Source organism: Akebia trifoliata, unplaced genomic scaffold (assembly GCF_017979445.1).
Source record: "Akebia trifoliata isolate Shusen 1 unplaced genomic scaffold, ASM1797944v1 Contig00290, whole genome shotgun sequence".
NCBI classification, from domain to species: Eukaryota; Viridiplantae; Streptophyta; class Magnoliopsida; order Ranunculales; family Lardizabalaceae; genus Akebia; species Akebia trifoliata.
Genome location: NW_028236938.1, coordinates 44,273 through 65,976, shown reverse-complemented (window position 1 = coordinate 65,976; position 21,704 = coordinate 44,273). Strand labels below are relative to the sequence as shown.

Genomic DNA, 21,704 nt, shown 5'->3' with positions numbered 1-21,704 from the left:
ACTGTGCCCGGAGATTAACTAATAATTCGCTTGTCTAGAGTAGGAGATATGACATTCGTTCGTTCCCAGATTCCTTTTCAGATCCAATCATTCTTAGATTCGATCATTTCTCTTCCAGATTTTTTCATTCTTCGATTCATTCTAATCAGTCTTCTCCAATCCAGATTTTTTCGTTTTCCGATTCATTCTAATCAGTCTTCTCCAATTCAGATTTTTTCGTTCTCCGATTCATTCTAATCAGTCTTCTCCAAATTCATTCATTCTTTCTCAAAATTCGTTCATTTCTCTGCTAGTTTTGCTCAGTTACCGTTAAGGGTTAACTTGGATTTTGCTCAGTTGCTGCCAAGGGTTAACTTGGATTTTGCTAAGTTGCTGCCAAGGGTTATCTTGGATTGTGCTCAGTTGCTGCCAAGGGTTATCTTGGATTTTGCTCAGTTGCCACCAAGGGTTATCTTGGATTTTGCTCAGTTGCCACCAAGGGTTATCTTAGATTTTGCTCAGATGCTGCCAAGGGTTATCTTGGATTTTGCTCAGTTGCCGCCAAGGTAACCCTTGGATTTTGCTCAGTTGCCACCAAAGGTTATCTTGGATTTTTGCTCAGATGCCGCCAAGGGTTATCTTGGATTTTGTTTAGTTGCCGCCAAGGATTATCTTGGATTTTGCTCAGTTGTCGGCGAGGGTTTTCTCGGAATTATGCTCAGTTATGCTCAGTTCATGCTCAGTCTATACTCAGTTATGCTCAGTTTATGCTCAATTTATACCTAATTTATATTCACTTTGTGCTCAGATTTTACTCAAATTTATCTCAGATTTTAAGTGCATACACTTGCACAGTTGTTACATAAGTCAAGGAGAATTTTCTAAAATTCAAGGATTTGACACTGTCGGTGAGAGCTCGCGTTCAAGGGCCTGACATTTTTTAGTTTGGGGAGAGTTTTACCCTCAAGGATCAGAACACCTCGACGAATTGCTAAATCAGGCTGCAAAATGAATTGTCACTAGCTTTGACATTCGGATATCGCACTATCTACCAAAATAGATTTGCTATCTAGTTTGCTTCAACCCTCTGCCAAAGAGGGGCATTTGTAGACACCCCATTTTTGCATTCGCCTGATTAATCAACTCGTCAACCCGATCACAACGGTTCCCAATGATGGATGTTTATTCCATTACTTTATTTTGTTACTAGAAATGTTTCAGAAATCTGGATGAGGTATCTCGAATTGACAAAACATTAGAAACCACGCTATGCTAGGAAAATACGATCCCAGAAACATAGAAATCATCATTTTTCAAACAAAAGAAGTTTCACGATAAAAATCACTAAAAAATGACCAAATTACCAAAATACACCTAACATCAAAACAACCTTAGAGCCTACGTTATGATTAGGAAAATCCTTTCGAACACATAAAACAACAAATCTGAACCAGATAAATCATTTCACCAATTTTCACAAAATTCGACAAAATTACGAAATGCCCCTCATAAAGTTCATGACCATTTCACACAAAAAATTTCATAAATGACACAAACTAATATTTCCATTGAATTCCTTACGAAAAATCGATTCTAAAACATCTTAGAACATTAAAAACCGACTTAAAACGTGAAAAGTCCTCTCTGGGGGCAAAACGATAATTTCACAATTTTCATAATTAAAATTTTTGAAATTAATAAATAAAATATTAAATAATTAAAGTAAAACATTAATTAAATTAATTTAAAATTTTAAACTAAAAAAATCAATCAATCGGGCTCTCATACAAAATTGTTGAGGGTTCGCAAGATATTTCTTTAAGGACCCCTCCATTTGGGGGACCAAAGAATTAAAGATATAATAGAGGGGGGTTCTCCAAAAAAATTAAAGTCAATCAAGCAAGACTAAAGTCAAGATATTAAATTCAATCAAATAACACTAAAGTCAAAATTAAAGTCAATTAAGCAAGACCAAAGTCAAAATATTAAAGTCAATCAAATAAGACCAAAAGTCAAAACCCTAATAGAGTTCTAATTAAATAATAACTCTATTTAATAGAGTTCTAACTAAAATACAACTCTACCTAAAACAATTCTAATTAAAATACAATTCTACGTAAAACAATTCTAACTAAAACACAACTCTAACTAAAATAATTATAATCAAACACTAATTCTATCTAAATCAACTCTTAAAAAAATCTATAAATAGAGGTCCTCACACCCTATTTTCGTATCAAATCATAAATCCTAAGAGAAGTAGGTCAAAAAGCCCCCCTAGCATCCCATAAACTCCAGTTTTGGAGTCCCAACTCCTTACCTAACATCCCTTATTCGATTTTAGCCTAAAAAACACCTAAAAGCCTTCAAAAACACCCCAAAACCCATAACAAACTCGAAGAATCCAGATAAAAAAAGAAATACCTTACCTCGGAGATCAGAAGTCAAATCCGGAGACAGACCGAAGTAAGGAGTACGGTACAAGGAGCAGTTTTTGTCGGATCTGAGGGAACAAGGTCTTTGCTATCGAAAAGATATAATTTCTTACTTTTTTTTATTATCTAGGTTTTTTTTTAGCAATGTAACTTATTTGAGAAATTAGTAGAGACCGACTTTGGCCGGGCGGGGTTGGTACCTAACACCTTCCAACCCCGTAACATGATCCACGAATTCAATTTTTTTTTCTGTTCTAGATTAGTTCTTTATCCATTTAGAGTCATTGATCGGTTCCTAGACCGTAATAACTAGGTGGTGACTCCCAAACCTCAAGGGTTAAAAGCGGATCTGCGCACCCCGCGGATTGGGGGCGCTTTCATGAACTAACTTAGTGTAAGCCATATGCATTGCCCTTCCAAACCACTCGATCCGAAATTCCAACGAAGATGGAAATTTGACTAAGGAGAAGAGAAATATTAGACAAAAGGGCCTCCCTCCCGGTAGGAATGTTCCAACTACCATTTCTAATGATGGATGAGATCATTGCTTTAGGACCAATTCTCAAATTGCAGGCTAGTTCCTTAGGAAAATCAATATTTAAGATCACTGATGGGTGCCAAGGGTCAGTGTGCTGATGAGATCTCTTAAAAATTTAAGAGTAGTATGGTAGCTCTGTGTTGATGTTAGCTTCTCGCAGATGAAATATCTTATAAGATATTCGAAAAGTATCCAACTCTGCGTTGATGTTACCCAGTCTTTTAAGAGCACACAATCCAACATCGTGCTGATGCCAGCTCCAAACTAATTTAACCCCATGTCAGAAAACATGTAATCCAATTCCATACAAATGCCAACTCTATGCTGACATACCCAACCTAGCTCTGTGTTGATGTCAGCTCTGTGTTGAAGAACTTTGCTTTAATCTTATTCATCTTAAAAAATTGGGTGTCATCCCTAAATAATTGAATCAGCCTTAATAAAACATCATGCATCTTATTTTTGTAAATAATATACTAATACTCGACTTTTGTACCCCAGGTGGCCAAAAGAAAAAAAAATATAAATACCCTGAGAAGCCCCCGTATTTCTTTCGATCTTTACTAGTAATGAGTACTAAATCGGGTAGAGGACGGATCCAAACCGGTCTGATATTTGACTTCACCAACCTAGGGGCAGTAGTAGGGGTATCAACATAGAGAAAACATATATCTTTGGGTAAGAAAAGGGGAAAGACTTAAGTCAACAATGCACAACTGAGCCAATCCCTCTTCATCCCATTCCAATTTAGAGCAACAAATGCCACAAGCTCATTGGATGCCAATACCTCAAATTACTTAGTTCCTTCTACCTTAGAATCTTTTCTAGGTAAATCTTCCATATGTTGTACCAGTACAATGAATGCCATAGTTCATTAAAAACAACAAGCATGACTGATAGAGCCAACAAAATATTTACCAGACTACTAATGAATTACTCCCAACTCTACTCAAATTTGGTGAAAATTGCCGAAATGATTCATTTGATTTCATTTTGCTTACTCCCAACTCTACTCAAAGGAGATTTCCTTACTAAGCAACCACCGAACCCAAATGCCATTAAAGGACCAGGGTACAGTCCCACCCTATTCTGTGAGTTTCAAATGGGTACACCCGGACACTCCGTGGACCAATGCTGACAGCTCAAACGCCAATTACAAAACTTGATAGATAAAAAAAGCCATCATATTGGACAATCCTACAAACCAAGTTTAGCAATAAAATATCAATCAGAATCCCATGTCTACCCAGAATGGATGAGGAAATTAACCCATAGTGAATGTCGTTATAAGAGAAGAATAAGGTTTTAATCCTTCAACTTTAATAGCTCCCACAAGATCAAAGGTCAGAGTCCATCTAGCAAAGAAGCTAGAATTACCAATTGTTAACGCCTTTCCAAAATATACAACAAATCACAACTGCAACCGTCAAGTTCCCAATGCCACTACATGACCTCCTTTCATCATACCTTACGCATCACCAAATTTCCCGACTTCAAAATTTTCAACTTGATTTCCCCTTCACATTCCTTACACCTCATCATCATGACCAACACTTACCTTTCCCTAGACTCCAAACATGCCACAAATCTTCACCCCTACTATTTATACCTCCATGTCACATCTGCCACACCTTATCCTTCACGTAAAATCAAAACCTTCCCCAATAACCATACTTTCCTCAAAACCCTTTCCATATAGTTCAAACATAGTAGTTTCATGGAGTTATGAAAACCAACATTACCACCTTGGTAGGGGTAGAGATGATGAAGAAGACTATGGTGGCAGATAATGGTCATATGACTATGCTAGAAGCACCACAAGGTACTAGAAAAGACATTAAAAGTTTGAAAAAATAAGGGAGAAGCAACGATGACTAGCAAATAGCAAGAAAAAAGGATAGAGAATGGGAAAGAAAAAATAGTTGAAGTTAGTAAGGAGGGACAAAAAGAACTGGAAAAGAAAAAAAGACAAGGTGTTGTACAAGAAAGTAGCAGACTTCATTAAGCTCATTTGTAAGAGTGAGTTTAGTGGACTAGTTGAACAAAACCCTATCTCAAATCAGCATCTTAGGCCTCTTACAAAGCTTAGAGGAACATTAAGAAGCACTCTTGAAGGTCTTGGACAAATCACACATATCCACAAATATTTCATCAGCACAATTAGAGAAAACAATGGAGCAAATCATGGTGTACAAGATGATCATTTTCACGGAGAGTAAATTTATCCCAGAAGGACGAACACACATAGAACCACTAAACATCATGGTTATGTGCAAATGCATGATAGTGGCAAGAGTATTGATTGACAATAGATCAGCTCTAAATGTTTGTCCTTTGGAAACCTTTCATTAGCTAAACATAAACTGGTCTCATATTAGGCCAAATAACAAAGTTATTCAAGGTTTTGACAATTCAAGAAGGGATTCTTTCAAGGAATTGAAATTGCCTATCACTATCAGCCCCTGCACCTTAAAGGTCACATTTGAAGTCATAGAAATATCAACAACACTCTTCCTTCTTCTAAGAAGACCCTAAATTCACATCATAAAAGCCATTCTTTCATCCATACATCAAAGAGTCAAGTTCGTAATGGGACAAAGAATGATATTGATTCTAGTAGAAAATTTGATCCCATATAGTCAATCTTCGAATGTCCCATTCATAGTCGTAGAGATAACCAAAGACAAGGTGATGTATCACTCGTACCAATTTACTACTATCAACCTGTCAAGAAGGGGAAAAAGAAGGTGAATGTAGAATTGTCAAAGAAAAATCTAATGATCGGATAGGTAATGAAGAAGGCAGACTATTGACCTAAATAGGGGTTAGACCTAGGAAGAAAGGGGAGAATCACTTTGATCATCGCAAAAAAATTACCCCCTACTTCTCGGATTCAGGCCCATAAAAAGGAACATTGCTGATATGAACAATAAGAAGAAGGAGTTATGGTTAGCATGAAGAAAAAATCGTGAGCCCTACGTTTGGAACATAAGCAAGGTTCCCCATATCAATGTCAATTTTCAAAGATCAAATGCTAAACCTGATGGCCTATCTGAGGAACAACAACTAAAGCCAGCAAGAAAAGCAAATACTGTAAATTTCAAGCCAAGATGTGTGCGGAAAGACTTGGTTGTTGAGTCCCCATCCACTTTATTGGACAATGTTGATACTATACTCAACGGGGATTTCAATGAGAGTTTACAAAAGGAAAAAAAAATAGCCCACGAAAGTGTAAGTCGTCATGGGTAAAGAAAAAAATCACCATTTCCCATCAGCTTCGATTGGGATTCAATTGTCAATCTGCCAAGTTTTGGAGGTACTTTGCCCGGCCATGACAACAATTAGTCGGACATGATGGTTATTTATGGATTATCAAGTGAACCACCTTCCCATCTAATCTACTCCGCAAAGAAGAGGGAAGCTTTGAACAACTGGGAAGAATTCCCTATCACCTTTGAGGCTATAAAGGCCTCCAAGAAAATGGCATTAAGCGAATCTAATTTACCCAAGGATCATAACTAGTCATCCTCCTATGGAAAATACTATTTTGAGGGCTCTTTATCGATACTAATAAATTTGCATGATTGTTCTTCTTATTTTAGAAGTCCAAAAAAATCAAAAAGCTTGTAAATTAATAAAAAATACAAAAATTTTTAAAAATAAAAAAATAAAAAATCTTTCAAAATCTTTATAAAAAAAAAAGATATTTTGCACAAAAAAAGAGTTTTTCTAGCATTCAAGGAACTGGTCTCAAACACATGAATACTTAGATAGAACAAATTTGAAATGAAGAAAGATTCAAGTTTCTCCTCTAAAGCAAAGATTCAAGTAGCATGTTCAATCATCACCATCTTAGCGTCTGAAGCATCACGACTCACTAAGTAAAACGTGAAAGCATCAAAATGTGGATTTTGGGCAAGCTTCTTTCATAGGTCATCAATCTCATTCCTCAACACAGAGGACTCGTTACTCCTCAAATACTTGAGTCTGACTATCTGAGTCTTTAGTTCATCCTCAGTTCATTAGCCAAAGTGTCACAATCCTCTTCTGAGACATTCTCATCTCTTCTAGTTGATCATGATGATCGAAGAAATAGGTACAAGATGACATCACTTGGACTAGAGGCGTGACACCAATTCTCTCAACAATCTTCTTTTGGATCCAAAACCATAGTTCAAAAGGGAATTACCCAAAAATACAGATTGATCAAGGATCATGACATTTTTCTAAGCTTTCTCCAATCAATCTCGTAATTTTCACAAGGGAGGTAAAGGAGAAAAGAATCCAACCAACTCGCTAAAATCTTCATGAACCACTATGCCTTGTTCTTCGCCAAACTTTTTTTGCAAGCAAAAAGGGATGTAGTGAGTAGTGCCCGTCAAACTGATCAACATGGAAAAGAAACTCTTATGGAAAGAAAGCATTGGAGACACCAAAGTTTGGAAGGTGCCCAACCAATGCACGTCCTCATTAGGTAAACTTTGCAAGCCTTCAAACCTACCCATCTTACCATCAAAATGGATAGGAAGCTTTTTCTTGTTTATCAAGACATCTAGATCGACGTGAAAGTTGAAAGGATGGCTAATGGCTATAGTTGAAGCCAAATGATCAAAAAACCAAAGTTGTTCAAAGAAGGAAGTCAACTAAAATCTTATTTGAATCATAATGTTTTCAAAGTTTAAAAAAATGAACAAAATAAAGACTTTATTTGCAACATTAGCGCGTAACCATGATATACTTGTTTTCTCTCACTCGAGCAAGCCGTAAAAGATAGATAGGTTTCCCCTAAGAGCATATGAGCAAGCCTAAAACCTTTTCATACTTGGTCAAGTATGCTTATCAAAGTTGGATTTATGTATTCATCATTCTGAGGGAATAATAGTTGGTTCATCACCACTAGTGTCAAAATATCAAATTGAGATAGAGAATCCACATCTTCAAGCCATAGAAACACAAAAGTCTTAGGAATCTTGAAAAGATTCAAATTTCTGTCAACACGCTCTAATTGATGTTTTAAAACCTTGAAGAATCTCGATGCCTCTTTTCTATAGCTCTGGCACAAGGGTAGAACTACTACCTTAATCAATTATCGAAGGCCAGGAATGCGCTCAAACTCCTCAACTGTAGGGGTCATCTCTTTGTTCCCAAATCAAACCAAATTGAGTTCTAGGATACAAAGTCCCATTAAAGCCTCCATCAAATCCCACATGATGTTAATCTTAGCCAAGGAGAGGGTGAACCCAAGGTTATTGGAATCCCACCTAAACCACTCTTCATGAGTTGTAAAGCTAAGATATTATTGTAAAAATGGGTCTACAACGACGTACATTTTGATATTCAAGAGGTTAGAACCACCTTCGAAATTGGGAGACAAACTTGAAATCGTGAGACCAAAGTCAACTTGATTATCCAAAGAATTAGTGGATTCCATTGATGCCCTAAAAATGAGAAAAAAATGTAGAAAATCATAAATAAAGATAGCATGTAAAGTTCTATTGTTTAAAAAGGACAAATGGAAGGTTCTAGTATATTATTTGAGCATGGATTGGAAAAAAATTCGACGAATCCGTACTATATGTACAGACTAACTTAATATGACCTAATTCGTACATACAATATGGATTGATCATATTTTGCACAGTCAGTTTTATATGAATGGACCAATGCATTTCTTTTGATTTTGGTACTAAATTTATGCAAATGGGCTCATGAGGCCTGATCATTTGATTTCCTCCATTTTAAGCCTATTGAGGCCCTGTCACCCCAATTGTACTCAATTACTCTCGCTTTGGGCCATTTGAGGCCCTAATCACGTAATCATACCATGTGGGCCTTCTAAGGTCTGAACCTCTTAAAACATGAACTTCAGACCCTTTGAGGCCTCGATAATGCAAGAAATCTCACTAGGGCCATTCAAGGCCTTAACCAATTGATTGCACTATACGTAGTTTTGGGTCTTTTAAAGCCCCAATCAGACAAATGCCAACTAAGGGTCTTGTGAGACCTCGAACACTCAATTCAATCATTCTAAGGCCTTTGGAGGTCTGAAATCGCTTAAAATTAATCATTGGGATCTCATCCTGACCAATCTAAAATAAAATAAGACATTGATATATATATATATATATATATCATGTCCATAATGTGCCTAAAAGAATACATCAAATGTATGGCCTACTAAGATCTATCATCATTTGAATCAGGGGTACTCGAAAATGTAGAATCGATACTAGTCAGATCTATATCATGAACGCCAAAGAACACGAAACTGGTCTCAAAAGAATCATGCAAATCATGCATCCCAAGCCCCATATCTGACACCCTTGAAAAGTTAGTAGTAGGAGCCTAGGGTCTAATAGAAGGTCCGACAGAAGTAGAAGCTTGAAAGGATGAGCAAGGATAGCCAAATAAGGGATAGTGCATATATAGGCTATAAAAGGAAACAACTAAAATAAAATTTTACTTGAAGAGGAGAAGGCGAACGAGTGAAGTGCTGGCCCCATTAGAACGTTGACTATAGTTCTGAAAACACCATAGAAAGAAACAACAAAGGATTAATCAGCAGATAAATAAATCTTGAACTGAAAAGAGCATAGTAAGATAAAGTTGTACAGCCTCTACCTACATGTGAGACTCATGCATGTCCAGCCTCATCTAGAGGTCATGAATATGCATTGTCTAAGCCACTATTTCTTCTTGAGCAGCCCTCCATTGTCCCTCCATCACTACTTATCGAGATGCCTGAACCTCGATCACTTTATATCCCTCCCATAAACGATGCAGATCATCAACTTAAGAAAATAATGAGATTATGAGATGTTGCATGATACAAAGACTCAAGAAGAAAGAGAGAGGAATAAAAATGTATTGTGCCCTCGTGCTCTTGGATGAAGATCCCCACCAATCTCAATGACCCCAGCACGAATAGGTATAAAAGGCATGAGGGATCCGATAGAGACCATTTTAAACTAGCTGATGTAGCCGCCCTTCATCAATAGCTCCAGCGTTGATAAGTCACTAGCCTGAGCCAAGTACTCTTCCTTCGTCAGATCCATGGTATTGGTGATCGGGTTTGATGTGTTCATTCCAGACACTTGAAATAACGATCTCAAGCCGTAGAACTACTAAGCATTGAGGTTAAGTATATTGAGGGTGAGGTGGCTTGGAAGTGAGGCTACGCTCGCAAGTGCTCGTGACATTTTTATTTATTTTTTATTTCTTTTGATCGACCCCCTTACAAGTATGTGGTGAAACAAAACAAGAATGTAAATAAATATTACATTGTGGTCATAGAAATGAAAATAAAAATGAAAGAAACACACAAACAACAACCAATAAACATCATTAGTAAAACAAAATCTTTTTTTTTCTTTTCAAATAATCGAGTTGTCACGAGGGATGAGCCAATGCTCCCCAGTGGAGTCGCCAGCTGTAGATACGTGAATTTCATCATTACGACGATCACATCTACTAAAATTTGGAGTCGCCACCATTCATGTTGTAAGTGGGTGTGATGGTCACCCGAGGTACATTTTCCAAAAAATGACATTTTTGGCATTAGTAACTCGCGATGGATAAAGAACTAATCGAACCTAGGGATTCAGGTAAGTGGCTCGGTTGGAGAAAATGGAAGGTGTTAGGTACCCTTTTCTCCCCACCAAGTAGCGGTAACCTCTACGCAACTTGGTCATTTTGATTTAAAATAAATAATAAAAAAGAAGTGCCACGTGGGTGCATTTGTACCTTAAATAGGGATTCATTTTCGACTTGATCATAGGGTCATTTCATTGATGGAAATGACCCTTATGAACCTTTAGCGTTGGGGTCTATTCATCCTAAATCATCTAAAATAACATGAAGAAGGAAGGGGATGGTAGAAGAGGGAGGAGGAGAGGGTAGAGAGAGAGGGGGGAAATTGCACTTTGAACCCACCTTGAAGTCTCCCAATGGTTCTTCTTTCCTTCTTCTTCTCTTCTTCTATGTCTTCTTCTATGAGTCTTCTTAGGTCCTTAGTAAAGTGTGAGAGAATACATATATTTATTTTTGTGTGAGAGATTAGTGTGGGATGGGAGAAGAGATGAGGAGAGAGAGTAGATCTTTTGTTTCTTTTTTTTTGAGAAACTTTGAAACCATTTTTGGAGGGAGGGGAGGGGTATAATGGGGTAAGAGTTTGAAAGGAGGGATAGTGGCATGGGTTTTAGGGGTGGAAGGTATAAAATTTAGAATGAAAGTGAGGGTATTTGTGTAATGAGGAAAGTGGGTTGAGTTTTAACCCAAATGGTTTGGATCTTACGCAAATCTATTTGGATAGAGTGTTTGGTGGGGTGAGATAAGTGATGGTTGATGAAGAGAGTGGGGGTGTAAGAGGGTGGTTTGGAGAATGAGTGGTAGGTTAGTTGAAAAGGTGAAGTGTTTAGATTTAGGAGAATGGGTTGTGTAAGAGGTTGGTAGATTGGTTTTTGGGAAGAGGAAGGGGATGATGCCATGTGGCATATGTGATGAGAGATTGAGGTGATGAGATTGGTTGATTGGTTGATGGTGGTTGTTTGATTAAATAGAAGAGTATGGGTTGGTTAGTTGATGATGAGGAAAGTATGGGTTGAGGTGATTTTGTTGGAGTATTTTAAGGAAGATGATGGAGAGAGATATGGGTTGTGATGTGGGTGGTTGATGTTATTAGAGAATGGGGATAAGTTAGGGTATTTAGGATATGGGTTGTGATGTGGGTGGTTGTTGAATAGGGATAGGTTAGGTTAGGGTAGGGTATGGGTTGAGGTGATTTTGGAGGGAAGTGATGTGGGTTAGATGGATTATTTAGAGAATGGTGATAGGGGTAGGTGATTAGATGAGGGAGGTGAAGGGTGGTGATGACATGTGTCACCTTTTGATGTTTGAGAATGTGATTGGTTGATGTGGGTAGTGGTTAGTGGGTTAGGCTTGTGGGTTGAATAATGTATTGAGTATGGATAATAGTTAGTGGATTTTTAGTGTATTGGGCTTGGGTTTAGGAGGGTTGTGGGTTATTTTAACTTGGATAAGGTTTGTTTTGGATTGGGTTTTTGAAGGTAGGTTTGTTTTAGGGTTTAGGTGGTATGGGATTGATTTTGGGTTAAGGGTAAGGTTAGAAATTGGTTTAGGAAAGAGTTGAGGGCTTATGGGCCTTAGGTTGGTTTAGGGTATTTGCGAGTTTCGAGGCGAAGCGGTGGAGGATAGATGAAGGGTAGGTATCCCAAGTCTCACATTTTAATTTTTTTAAATTTTTTTGTGTTTTTTGAAATTATTGATTTGATCAACAATGTTACGTGTTGGCAAATTGGGCTTTTTGGGTCCGTTAAAGGACTTTATCGATTTTTTTGGATATAAGCGTGGAGTGGTGAAGGTTGGGATAACATAAGATGAGTCCGATCCCTTTGGTGGGTCCCTTGGACCATTGGGTGGTCTTAGGGGCCTTGGTTCAATTAAATTGCTCCTTTTTCAGCATTTTGGGCCTTAGAGGCCCGTTGACCTATCTTGTTGGAAAATCAATGTTTTGAGTGGAGCGGGGTAAATGGGAGTATGCCGAATCTTTTTGGTGCACCTACTAACCCATTGAGAGGTATTAGAGGCTTTGATTTGTCAAAAAAAGTCAAATTTTAATGCTTCGGGCCTTCGAGGCCCGTTAATCAAATTTATCAAAAAATCACTGTTTTTGGGCCCTTTCAAGTGAGGGCCCGTTCAAATTGGGATGTCTACATAAATAATAAAATTAGTAAGTATGATGTGGAGTTAGAAATATTTTAGTGATGTGCCTTTTCGGTCCCTGTGGGTAGATGCAATTTGGTATAGTTCATAACAAATATGTTGAAATTTAATACCATATGTATATATTAAAGAAGTATGTATCTAAATATGGACACTTTTGAGAGCCAAAATGCTAGTTTAAATGTTTAAAATATCTAAGTTGGTTCCTCAGTGAGGTGGTAAAGTCTGTGCTTAATAGTACCAATTTATTGTGGTACACATGTTTTGTTGCTTACTTGCTTATCTTTTGAACTTCCACAGTTTGTTTGAGGGTTGTTTGTATAGTTGTATTGTGTTCATTTTTAATGTATATACATCGAATTGCTCTTTTTCAAGAGATTTAGAATTTCTGTTTTTGATACTAATAGTGAAGAATGTGTGATCTATTTTTGGCCTCTTCGCTTTTGTGAGAAGTTTGATGGAACAAAAATTATGGAATTTTGGGATGAATATAAAAGTATCCCAGATTGTTTCTAGGGTTACGTATCTTGGTTCATCTTCAGTTTCAATACATTTAGAAGTTGATTTCATTGAAAATCATACAGTCTCTAAAAGTTTTTATAGGCCTCAAAAGCACTTGTTGAACATTGTCACCAAACAACCTCAACCTTTCATTACACTTGACCCCGGATGACGTCTATAAGCCCTTTCAAGAAACTAGTAAATAATTCAATTAATTGATATGTTACCAGTAAAAGTTGGTGTGTATATTTTAACAATTTTTCTTAATTTATTTATTTATTACTTGTTATATTTTTTTACTCATCCAAGTATAATTTTGCAGGAATCTTTTAATTTATCACTCAATCTAAGTCTTGATCAGTCAATGATTAATACTCTTCCAATTTTTTTATTCAAGCATCGAAATTAACTTCAAAGGTATTCACTTTAAATTTATGTCGTTATTTCTTTTTATAAATGTATAAAGAGCGGAGCCCAATTGTTAATTTAGTAATGAAAAATTTATATTTCTTTTATGAATATACAAGTGGGTGGAGCCCTATTATTTACTTTATTAATGAAATATTGTATATACAGGGGGGTGGAGCCCTATTGTTAATTTATTGAAGATATATTGTTATTTTTTTTATGAATACAGGGGGCAGAACCCCATTGTTAATTTTTTAATGAAATGTTATTCCTTTCACGAATATATAGGAGTAGAGTCTCATTTGTTGATTATTGATTATATTTATAAAATTATGATGTTATTAACTTTAATTTTTATTGTTCATTGAAATTGTTGATTGCACAATTGAGATTAGATTAGTTCTTGTTACATTTCTTTTATATGTAAAATTATTTTTCAATGTTAGATTACATAACTTTCTAGGATAGAATAATAAGTATATTTAATATATAAAAATATGTTAAAAATCTTGATATCTAATTAAATAAATTAAATTTGTGAATTAGATATGGATAAATTTCTTATAAGAAAGTCTAATTTAGAACCACCATCCATTACTCGAGAAAGGAATAATCCTAGTGATGATGACATGCGGCGATGTTCAAAGTATAGTCGTGTTGAAATCAACCTGGAAGATCTTCCTTTGGATCCTGGGTTATGAACCATAATTTTGGATTATAATTCTAATGATCGAGACGAAATTCAAAGAGCGTACTTATAAAAAGGCCCATGTCAACCTCGTGAACATAATTTCCCACAAAGAAAGTTTGGGAAGGTATCACGTCGTTTTAATTCAACTTAGTTTGATAATTTTAAAAATTGGTTAGAGTATAGTATTACGAAAGATGCTGCATTTTGCTTGTGTTACTATCTGATGAGAGTTGATTTTGATAAACAAGTCGGTGGCGATTCTTTCATTACTATGGGATTCACAAATTGGAAAAATAAGGAAATATTTCAAATACATGTTGGAGGCCCAAATAGTGCTTATAACACAGCTTGGAGGAAATGTCAAGATTTAATAAATGAAATTCGACATATTGAAGTTGTTTTTTCTCGACAATTTGATCAGGCTAGAAATGAGTATCGGAGTCGTTTGACTGCAACAATCGATTGTATCTGATTTCTTTTACGTCAAGGATTAGCCTTTCGAGATCACGATGAATCCAAATCTTCAAGAAATCATGGAAACTTTATTGAACTCCCACAATTTCTTTCAAATCATAATGAAATTGTCAAAAATGTTGTGTTAAAGAATGCTCCAAAGAATCTGAAGATTGTATCTCATGATACACAAAAGGATATCGTGCGTTGTATTGCAAGTGAAACTACTAATATAATAGTCAATGATCTTGGAAATGATTTATTTTCTATTTTGGTTGACGAATCTCGCGACGTATCAATCAAAGAACAAATGGCAGTTCTGATTCGTTATGTGGATAAAAAAGGATGTGTTATTGAGCGGTTTCTCGGCATTGTCCATGTTAGTGATACAACGACTTTATCGTTGAAAGCAGCAATTGAAGTATTATTCTCAAGACATGGATTAAGTATGTCAAGATTACGTGGACAAGGCTACGACGGGACTAGTAATTTGAGAGGAGAATTTAATGGTCTCAAAAGTCTTATCATGAAAAAAAATCAATCTGCTTTTTATGTTCATTGTTTTGCTCATCAATGTGAGTCGTAATGTAAGTCTACGGGTCACATTACAACTCACATTGCGACACACCGTTTTGTCTTATATGGACAAAAATGTTTGGAATGGGCTGATTTTTTGTGAGGATGACCTCTAAGGTGAGGAGATCATCCTTGCCAAAAATCAGCTCATTATGAAATTTCTAGTCCCATGTTTACAAGTTGAAATTTTTGTAAATCAATTTTGATGGGGTTAGAAGTTTTGGAATGGGATGATTTTTTGCCAGGATGATCCCCTCATCACAGAGATCATCCTCACAAAAAATCAACCCATTCTAAACATTTTTGCCCATATAAGACAAACAGTGTGTCGCAATGTGAGTCGTAATAGGGGTCATAATAACGCCATCCTATATATATGGGTCGGGTTCCGTAGACTCACATTACGACTCACATTGCTTCACACTGTTTTGTCTTATATGGGCAAAAATGTTTAGAATGAGCTGATTTTTTGTGAGGATGATCTCTATGGTGAGGAGATCATCCTTTGCCAAAAATCAGCTCATTATGAAATTTCTAGCCCCATGTTTACAGTTGAAAAATTTTAGACTGTCCAATTTTTGTAAATCAATTTTGATGGGGTTAGAAGTTTTGGAATTGGATGATTTTTTTGCCAGGATGGTCCCCTCATCACAGAGATCATCCTCACAAAAAATCAGTCCATTCCAAACATTTTTGCCCATATAAGACAAACGGTGTGTCGCAATGTGAGTCGTAATAGGGGTCGTAATAACGCTATCCTATATATATATATATATAGGTCCCGTTCGGCGCCCTACAACGTAACAAACAATTTGACAAACATTTTGGAGCCGTCGGATATATAGAGATCGGACGAACGAGATTCACTTAAACACGTTTTCTAACGTATAATTTAAAATTTTTAAGTTAATTACAACACCATCCTTCTACTTTCCATTAATTAGTGCCTCCTCCCTCTCTCTTAAAAAAAAAAAACAGAGTGAGAACTTTCTCATTCTCTCTCTTGACGAAATTCGATAGAACCCTCTCTCTCTCTCAAACCCTTTCACTTGAACAAAAATGGTGCTTGGATGGGCAGTAGCTTTGAGGAGATAATCAGTAGCCCAATGAATGGCCACCCTTGCGTTCTGTAACTCGCCCTTCATCAACCCACCAAACTCAATCACACTCCATGAAAGCATAGTGGTTGTGAAAGCCATTGGAAATCCAAACTTCACATTGTCCCCAGCATCATAATACCCTCTTATTTTGAGAGAGAGGGTTTCAGTTCGATCAAGAATGAGATCGTGAGAGAGTGTGAAAGAGAGTGAAATCGGACGGACGATTGAGAATGAGAGAGAGGGTTCTATTGTAATCTATCAAGTTCTGTCGAGACCGAGAGGATTTGAGAGAGAGAGAGAGAGATCATTCGAGAGAGAGAATGAGAGTCTCACTCTCTGTTTTTTTTTTTTTTTAATGAGAGAGGGAGGTAACACTAAATAATCGAAAGTAGAATGATGGCGTTGTAATTAATTGAAAACGTACAAGTTATACGTTAAATCGAGGAGATTGACTCCCATCCGTTCGATCTCCTCATATCCGACGGCTTAAAAATGTTTGCCAAAATGTTTGTGCCGAACATTTCCCTATATATATATATATATATAGAACAGCGTTCCTAAGACTCATATTGGGACTCACATTCGACACACCGTTTTGTCTTATATGGGCACAAAAATATTTGGAATGGGCTGATTTTTTATGAGGATGATCTCTATGGTGAGGAGATCATCATGGCCAAAAAATCAGCTCATTATGAAACTCTAGACCGTCCAATTTTTGTTGAAAAATTATAGACCGTCCAATTTTTGTAAATCAATTTTGATGGGGTTAGAAGTTTTGGAATGGGATGATTTTTTCCAGGATGATCCCCTCATCACAGAGATCATCCTCACAAAAAATCAGCTCATTCCAAACATTTTTGCCCATAAGACAAAACGGTTTTGTGTCGCAATGTGAGTCTCAATATGAGTCTTAGGAACGTGACCCATATATATATATATATATATATATAGATATATATGGTAGCGTTCAATGGCAAACTTTTTGGCAAAACATTTTTCAAAACATGAGTTAGAAGTTTTGGAATGGGCTGATTTTTGGTGAGGATGATCTCTTCGGTGAGGAGATCATCCTCACCAAAAATCAGCCCAATTCCAAAACTTCTAACCCATGTTTACAAGCTGAAAAATCGTGGACCGTCCATTTTTTGTAAACTTTTTGTGATGGAGTTAGAAGTTTTGGAATGGGCTGATTTTTGGTGATGATGATCTCCTCACCGGTAGAGATCATCCTCACCAAAAATCAGCCCATTCCAAAACTTCTAACTCATGTTTTGAAAAATGTTTTGCCAAAAAGTTAGCCATTGAACGCTACCCCATATATATATGGGGTCAGTTCAAGGGCCATATGTAAAAACATATGAAAAAACAATGGTTTTTCAAAATATGGGTTAGAGGTTTTGGATTGAACTGATTTTTTGCAAGGATGGTCACTATGATGAGAAGATAATCATCACAAAAAATCAGCTCAATCAGAAACTTCTAAATCCATTAAAAGTGATTTACAAATTATTGACAAAAATTAGCAAAACATCGACAATCAACATTCTAAATCACTTTTAATGGGGTTAGAAGTTTCAAATTGGACTAATTTTTTTTTTCGGATGATCTTCCCATCATAGAGATCATCCTCACAAAAAAACAGCTCAATCCAAAATTTCTAACCCATATTTTGAAAATTTATTAATGTTACATTGTTTTTATATATGTTTTCTCATATGTCCCTTGAACCTGACCCTATATATATATATATATATATATGAGAGCAGTTTAGCAGCCCCATTATGGTGCCCCACATTTTTCAAAACATGGGTTACAAGCTTTGGAATGAGCTGATTTTTTATGAGGATGATCTCTAAGATGAGGAGATCATCCTCACCAAAAATCAGCCTATTCCAAGACTTCTAACCCTATCAAAAGTGATTTACAAAAAATGTTTGGCACAAAACTTGGCAAACTTTAGGGCTGTCGAACTGCTCCCTAAATATATATATATATGAGAGCGGTTTAGCAGTCCCATTATGGTGCCACACATTTTTCAAAACATGGGTTACAAGCTTTGGAATGAGCTGATTTTTTGTGAGGATGATCTCTATGATGAGAAGATCATCCTCACCAAAAATCAGCCTATTCCAAAACTTCTAACTCCATCAAAAGTGATTTACAAAAATTGGATGGTCCACAATTCTTCAACTTGAGTTAGAAGTTTCAAAATGAGCTGATTTTTGGTGAGGATGATCTCTTCACCGTAGAGATCATCCTCACAAAAAATCAGCCTATTCCAAAACTTGTAACCCCATCAAAAGTAATTTACAAAATACATGTGGCAACATAATGGGGTTGCTGAACCGCTCCCCATATATATATATATATATGGGAAATGTTCAACACCCTACACTTTACCCTATGCTTTACCAAACGTGTTTTGTCCTACATGGGTTAGAAGTTTTGGAATGGGCTAATTTTTAGTGAAGATGATGTCTATGATGAAAAGATCATCCTCACCAAAAATCAACTCATGCCGAATCTTCTAACCCTAATTTGCAAATTGAAGTTTAATTGAACATTGACTTTTCATGAGATTCATGAACAGATTGTAATTAGTTTAAAATTTTGACCCATGAATTTTTGTAAAGGGCCTGAAACCCATTGTGTGTTGGACAGTGGTTGAAAATACGAAGCTAAATTGATATGGTTTGCAAAATCGAATGTATGATTTAAAAGTTACGAGTTTTTACCATAATTGAAAAAAATTAGTTTTGCATAAATTTATGTTAGACACGATTTGACAACTGATTTTCAGCCACTTAGAATGCGAATCAAGATTTATCTAAAACATGAAAGTTTTAGATTTGTAAGTCACATTTCCCTCCCTTTTGGTCATTTTTAAAAATAAAGTGTGTTGGCCGCAAAAACCTCATCTTTCAAATATGTCAGTTCTATCCTCAAGAGGACTGCATTCATTATCCCAATAAATCTTTAAATTACTAAAATAATTTCTTCCAATGCCATTTGTTTTAATTTTTTTTTAAAAAACAGGCAAAATTGTGATTCTATTTTAATGGTATATGACACGCATTCCGCGTTATTTTGGTGAACTAATGAAATTATTTTCTGCCAACTTTCAAAATTCAATTATTAAACATTTTTGTGTAAAGGACCTTCCAATCTTATATTATGAATTATTTTCATTAAGAATCATATCATAAGTTTTAAAAAATTCGGACTTAGCATGTTTTAATTAAAGTCACACGTTGAAGTGTGACGAGAAGATCATAAAAGATATAAAAATTAACAAAAAGGATAGGGTGATTTTTGACATAATGTTAGAGAGTTGCTATTGCCACACCACACCAACTGTGCAATTTTTTTTTATTTGGTGATTTATAAAGGAATTGGTGTGGCAATAGTAGCTCTCTAATGTTAGGATTCACACGTATTTGCCCCATTTGTACCACTCATACATTGTGTATACTCAACTACAACATCTGATTGATTATATGCATATGATCATAAGAATTAATTGATTATATGCATATGATCATATCAACTAGAACATCTAATTTCAGGAAAAAAATTATGATTGCAAATGATTGAAAAATGAAGGAAAGTGCAAAATCACAATCAAATGTATAGACAGGTTGGCTCTTCAAGAGAAACGTGCATATTATACCTTATTCATCTTCAAAAATATTATTCACTTCCCCTTGGCTGTTGACAACTTGACAAGAGAAATAATGTGTTGTGCGATCTCAGCAGACGCATCAGGTCGAGCAGCATTCATGGCCTTTTCACACATCTCTGCCATCAGACTTGCATCCCCTGCAAAACAATCAACAGTATGAGGGATGCCTGGATCCCTATGTTAAGGGTTGACATTGAAACCAGTAGTGTTTCTCTACAGGGTCCTTTTTTAAAAGATGGAATTTAAGATATAACATGAGCAATGTGACAACTGACAAGTAGGTTTTGGCATTTAAAAAAGTTTTCAATAAAAGTTCAGGGTATTTTAGAAACACCCCCCATAAAATTCGTGATATTAGGTAGGTTTGTTGAAAAAATTATATGAAAACAATAAGAGAAGATTGATTGTTCTTCCAAGCACGTTCTAAGTACACTTTCTTTAAACGATATTTGCCCCCTTCCAGAATTAAATCGAAAATGCAAAAAAAGGGTTCTAACAAACACATTCCCAGGATACAACAAAGCCTAGTCTCTATATTATCTCCCATTGTTTTTGAACTAATAGAAAGAGATCCGAATACTAAGATATTATGCCTAAGACAAGGAGAGAGAGAGAGAGATTTTAAAATTGCAAGAAATCTGTGATTGTTCAATGTAAATAAAAGGGTTTTAAAATTTGAATTTAAAAAGTGATAGTGCTCTTTGAATAGGCACCATGACTGTTAAGGGTTCCTGTTAGATAATCACCCTTCTAAAATAGACACCAACAATTGTAGAGTTGACCCCGTGGTTAACTCTATTTGACTCATGATCATACCTATTGATGAGTCATTGCGTGGTCAAACCATGTTGACCCATAGTCTTGACCATGATCAACCACTCTGAACCACCAATCATCTTGATCATCTATACAATAATCAATATCGAACCTTGATGGTACACTTAGCAAATAGGAAAGAGCCCCCCAATGCTTCTCGTGACGATGGGCACGTGCGAAGTGCGCCTCTAAAGCACCCAATGCACCCTAAACGCCTAATCGTTGTTTCTCTCATTGCACTTGCTCGTGTAGGAATGCGGCAGCGAGTCGCCGCTATATAAAATAAAGTCTTTCTACTAAAATAACAAATATAATAAGTGAAGAGTCCTTTATAAGTTTGAGGTGAGTCTTACTCCTATCCCATGTGGGACTAAAAAATGTAGGCATAAAGTTAAGTCTCCACAATACTAAATTTTTCAAGTAGGTAAATCTATCAGAAGTTTTTCCTATAGTAAAACTTCAACCAAATAAGTCATAGATTTATAAAGAGAAAAAAATATTATCATCCTACTATCTTATAGGGTCAACACTAATCTGTCAAACAACCAAGAATGAATTAATTAAAACAAAGATATTCTAATTGTTACTAGTGTTTAAACAATCATTCACACACAACTTGTTTTTCCCATTGAACTTTAGTGATGGGTCACAAAACTAGGTTGGTATTGTTGATGATTTCAGTTTATAGAGCTTAAACCCATTCTCTTCGTTGTTTTATAAATATAATCTCTTGCAAGTCCCTTAGTAAGAGGATCAGCCAAGTTCTCTTTAGACCTTACAA

At 36.0% G+C, this 21,704-nt stretch overlaps 1 protein-coding gene and 1 pseudogene across 4 annotated transcripts in view; one reads left to right on the top strand and one right to left on the bottom strand.

Annotated features, from left to right (window-relative positions):
* The first annotated feature begins 14,150 nt into the window (after positions 1-14,150).
* LOC147381709 (uncharacterized) lies at positions 14,151-15,332 on the top strand (annotated as a pseudogene).
* Positions 15,333-19,748: 4,416 nt separating this feature from the next.
* LOC147381708 (uncharacterized) overlaps positions 19,749-21,704 on the bottom strand; it is a 37,970-nt gene continuing 36,014 nt past the window's right edge. Inside the window, exon 6 of one of the 4 annotated variants that reach the window (XR_015174412.1) lies at positions 19,749-20,244. Coding sequence is in view for 3 of the 4 variants with exons in the window: in XM_086430056.1 (XP_086286182.1) it covers positions 20,120-20,244 (125 nt within the window). In the remaining variant the exon portion in view is untranslated. The remainder of the gene's footprint in view (positions 20,245-21,704) is intronic. The other 3 variants (XM_086430058.1, XM_086430056.1, XM_086430060.1) reach the window with 3 other exon arrangements.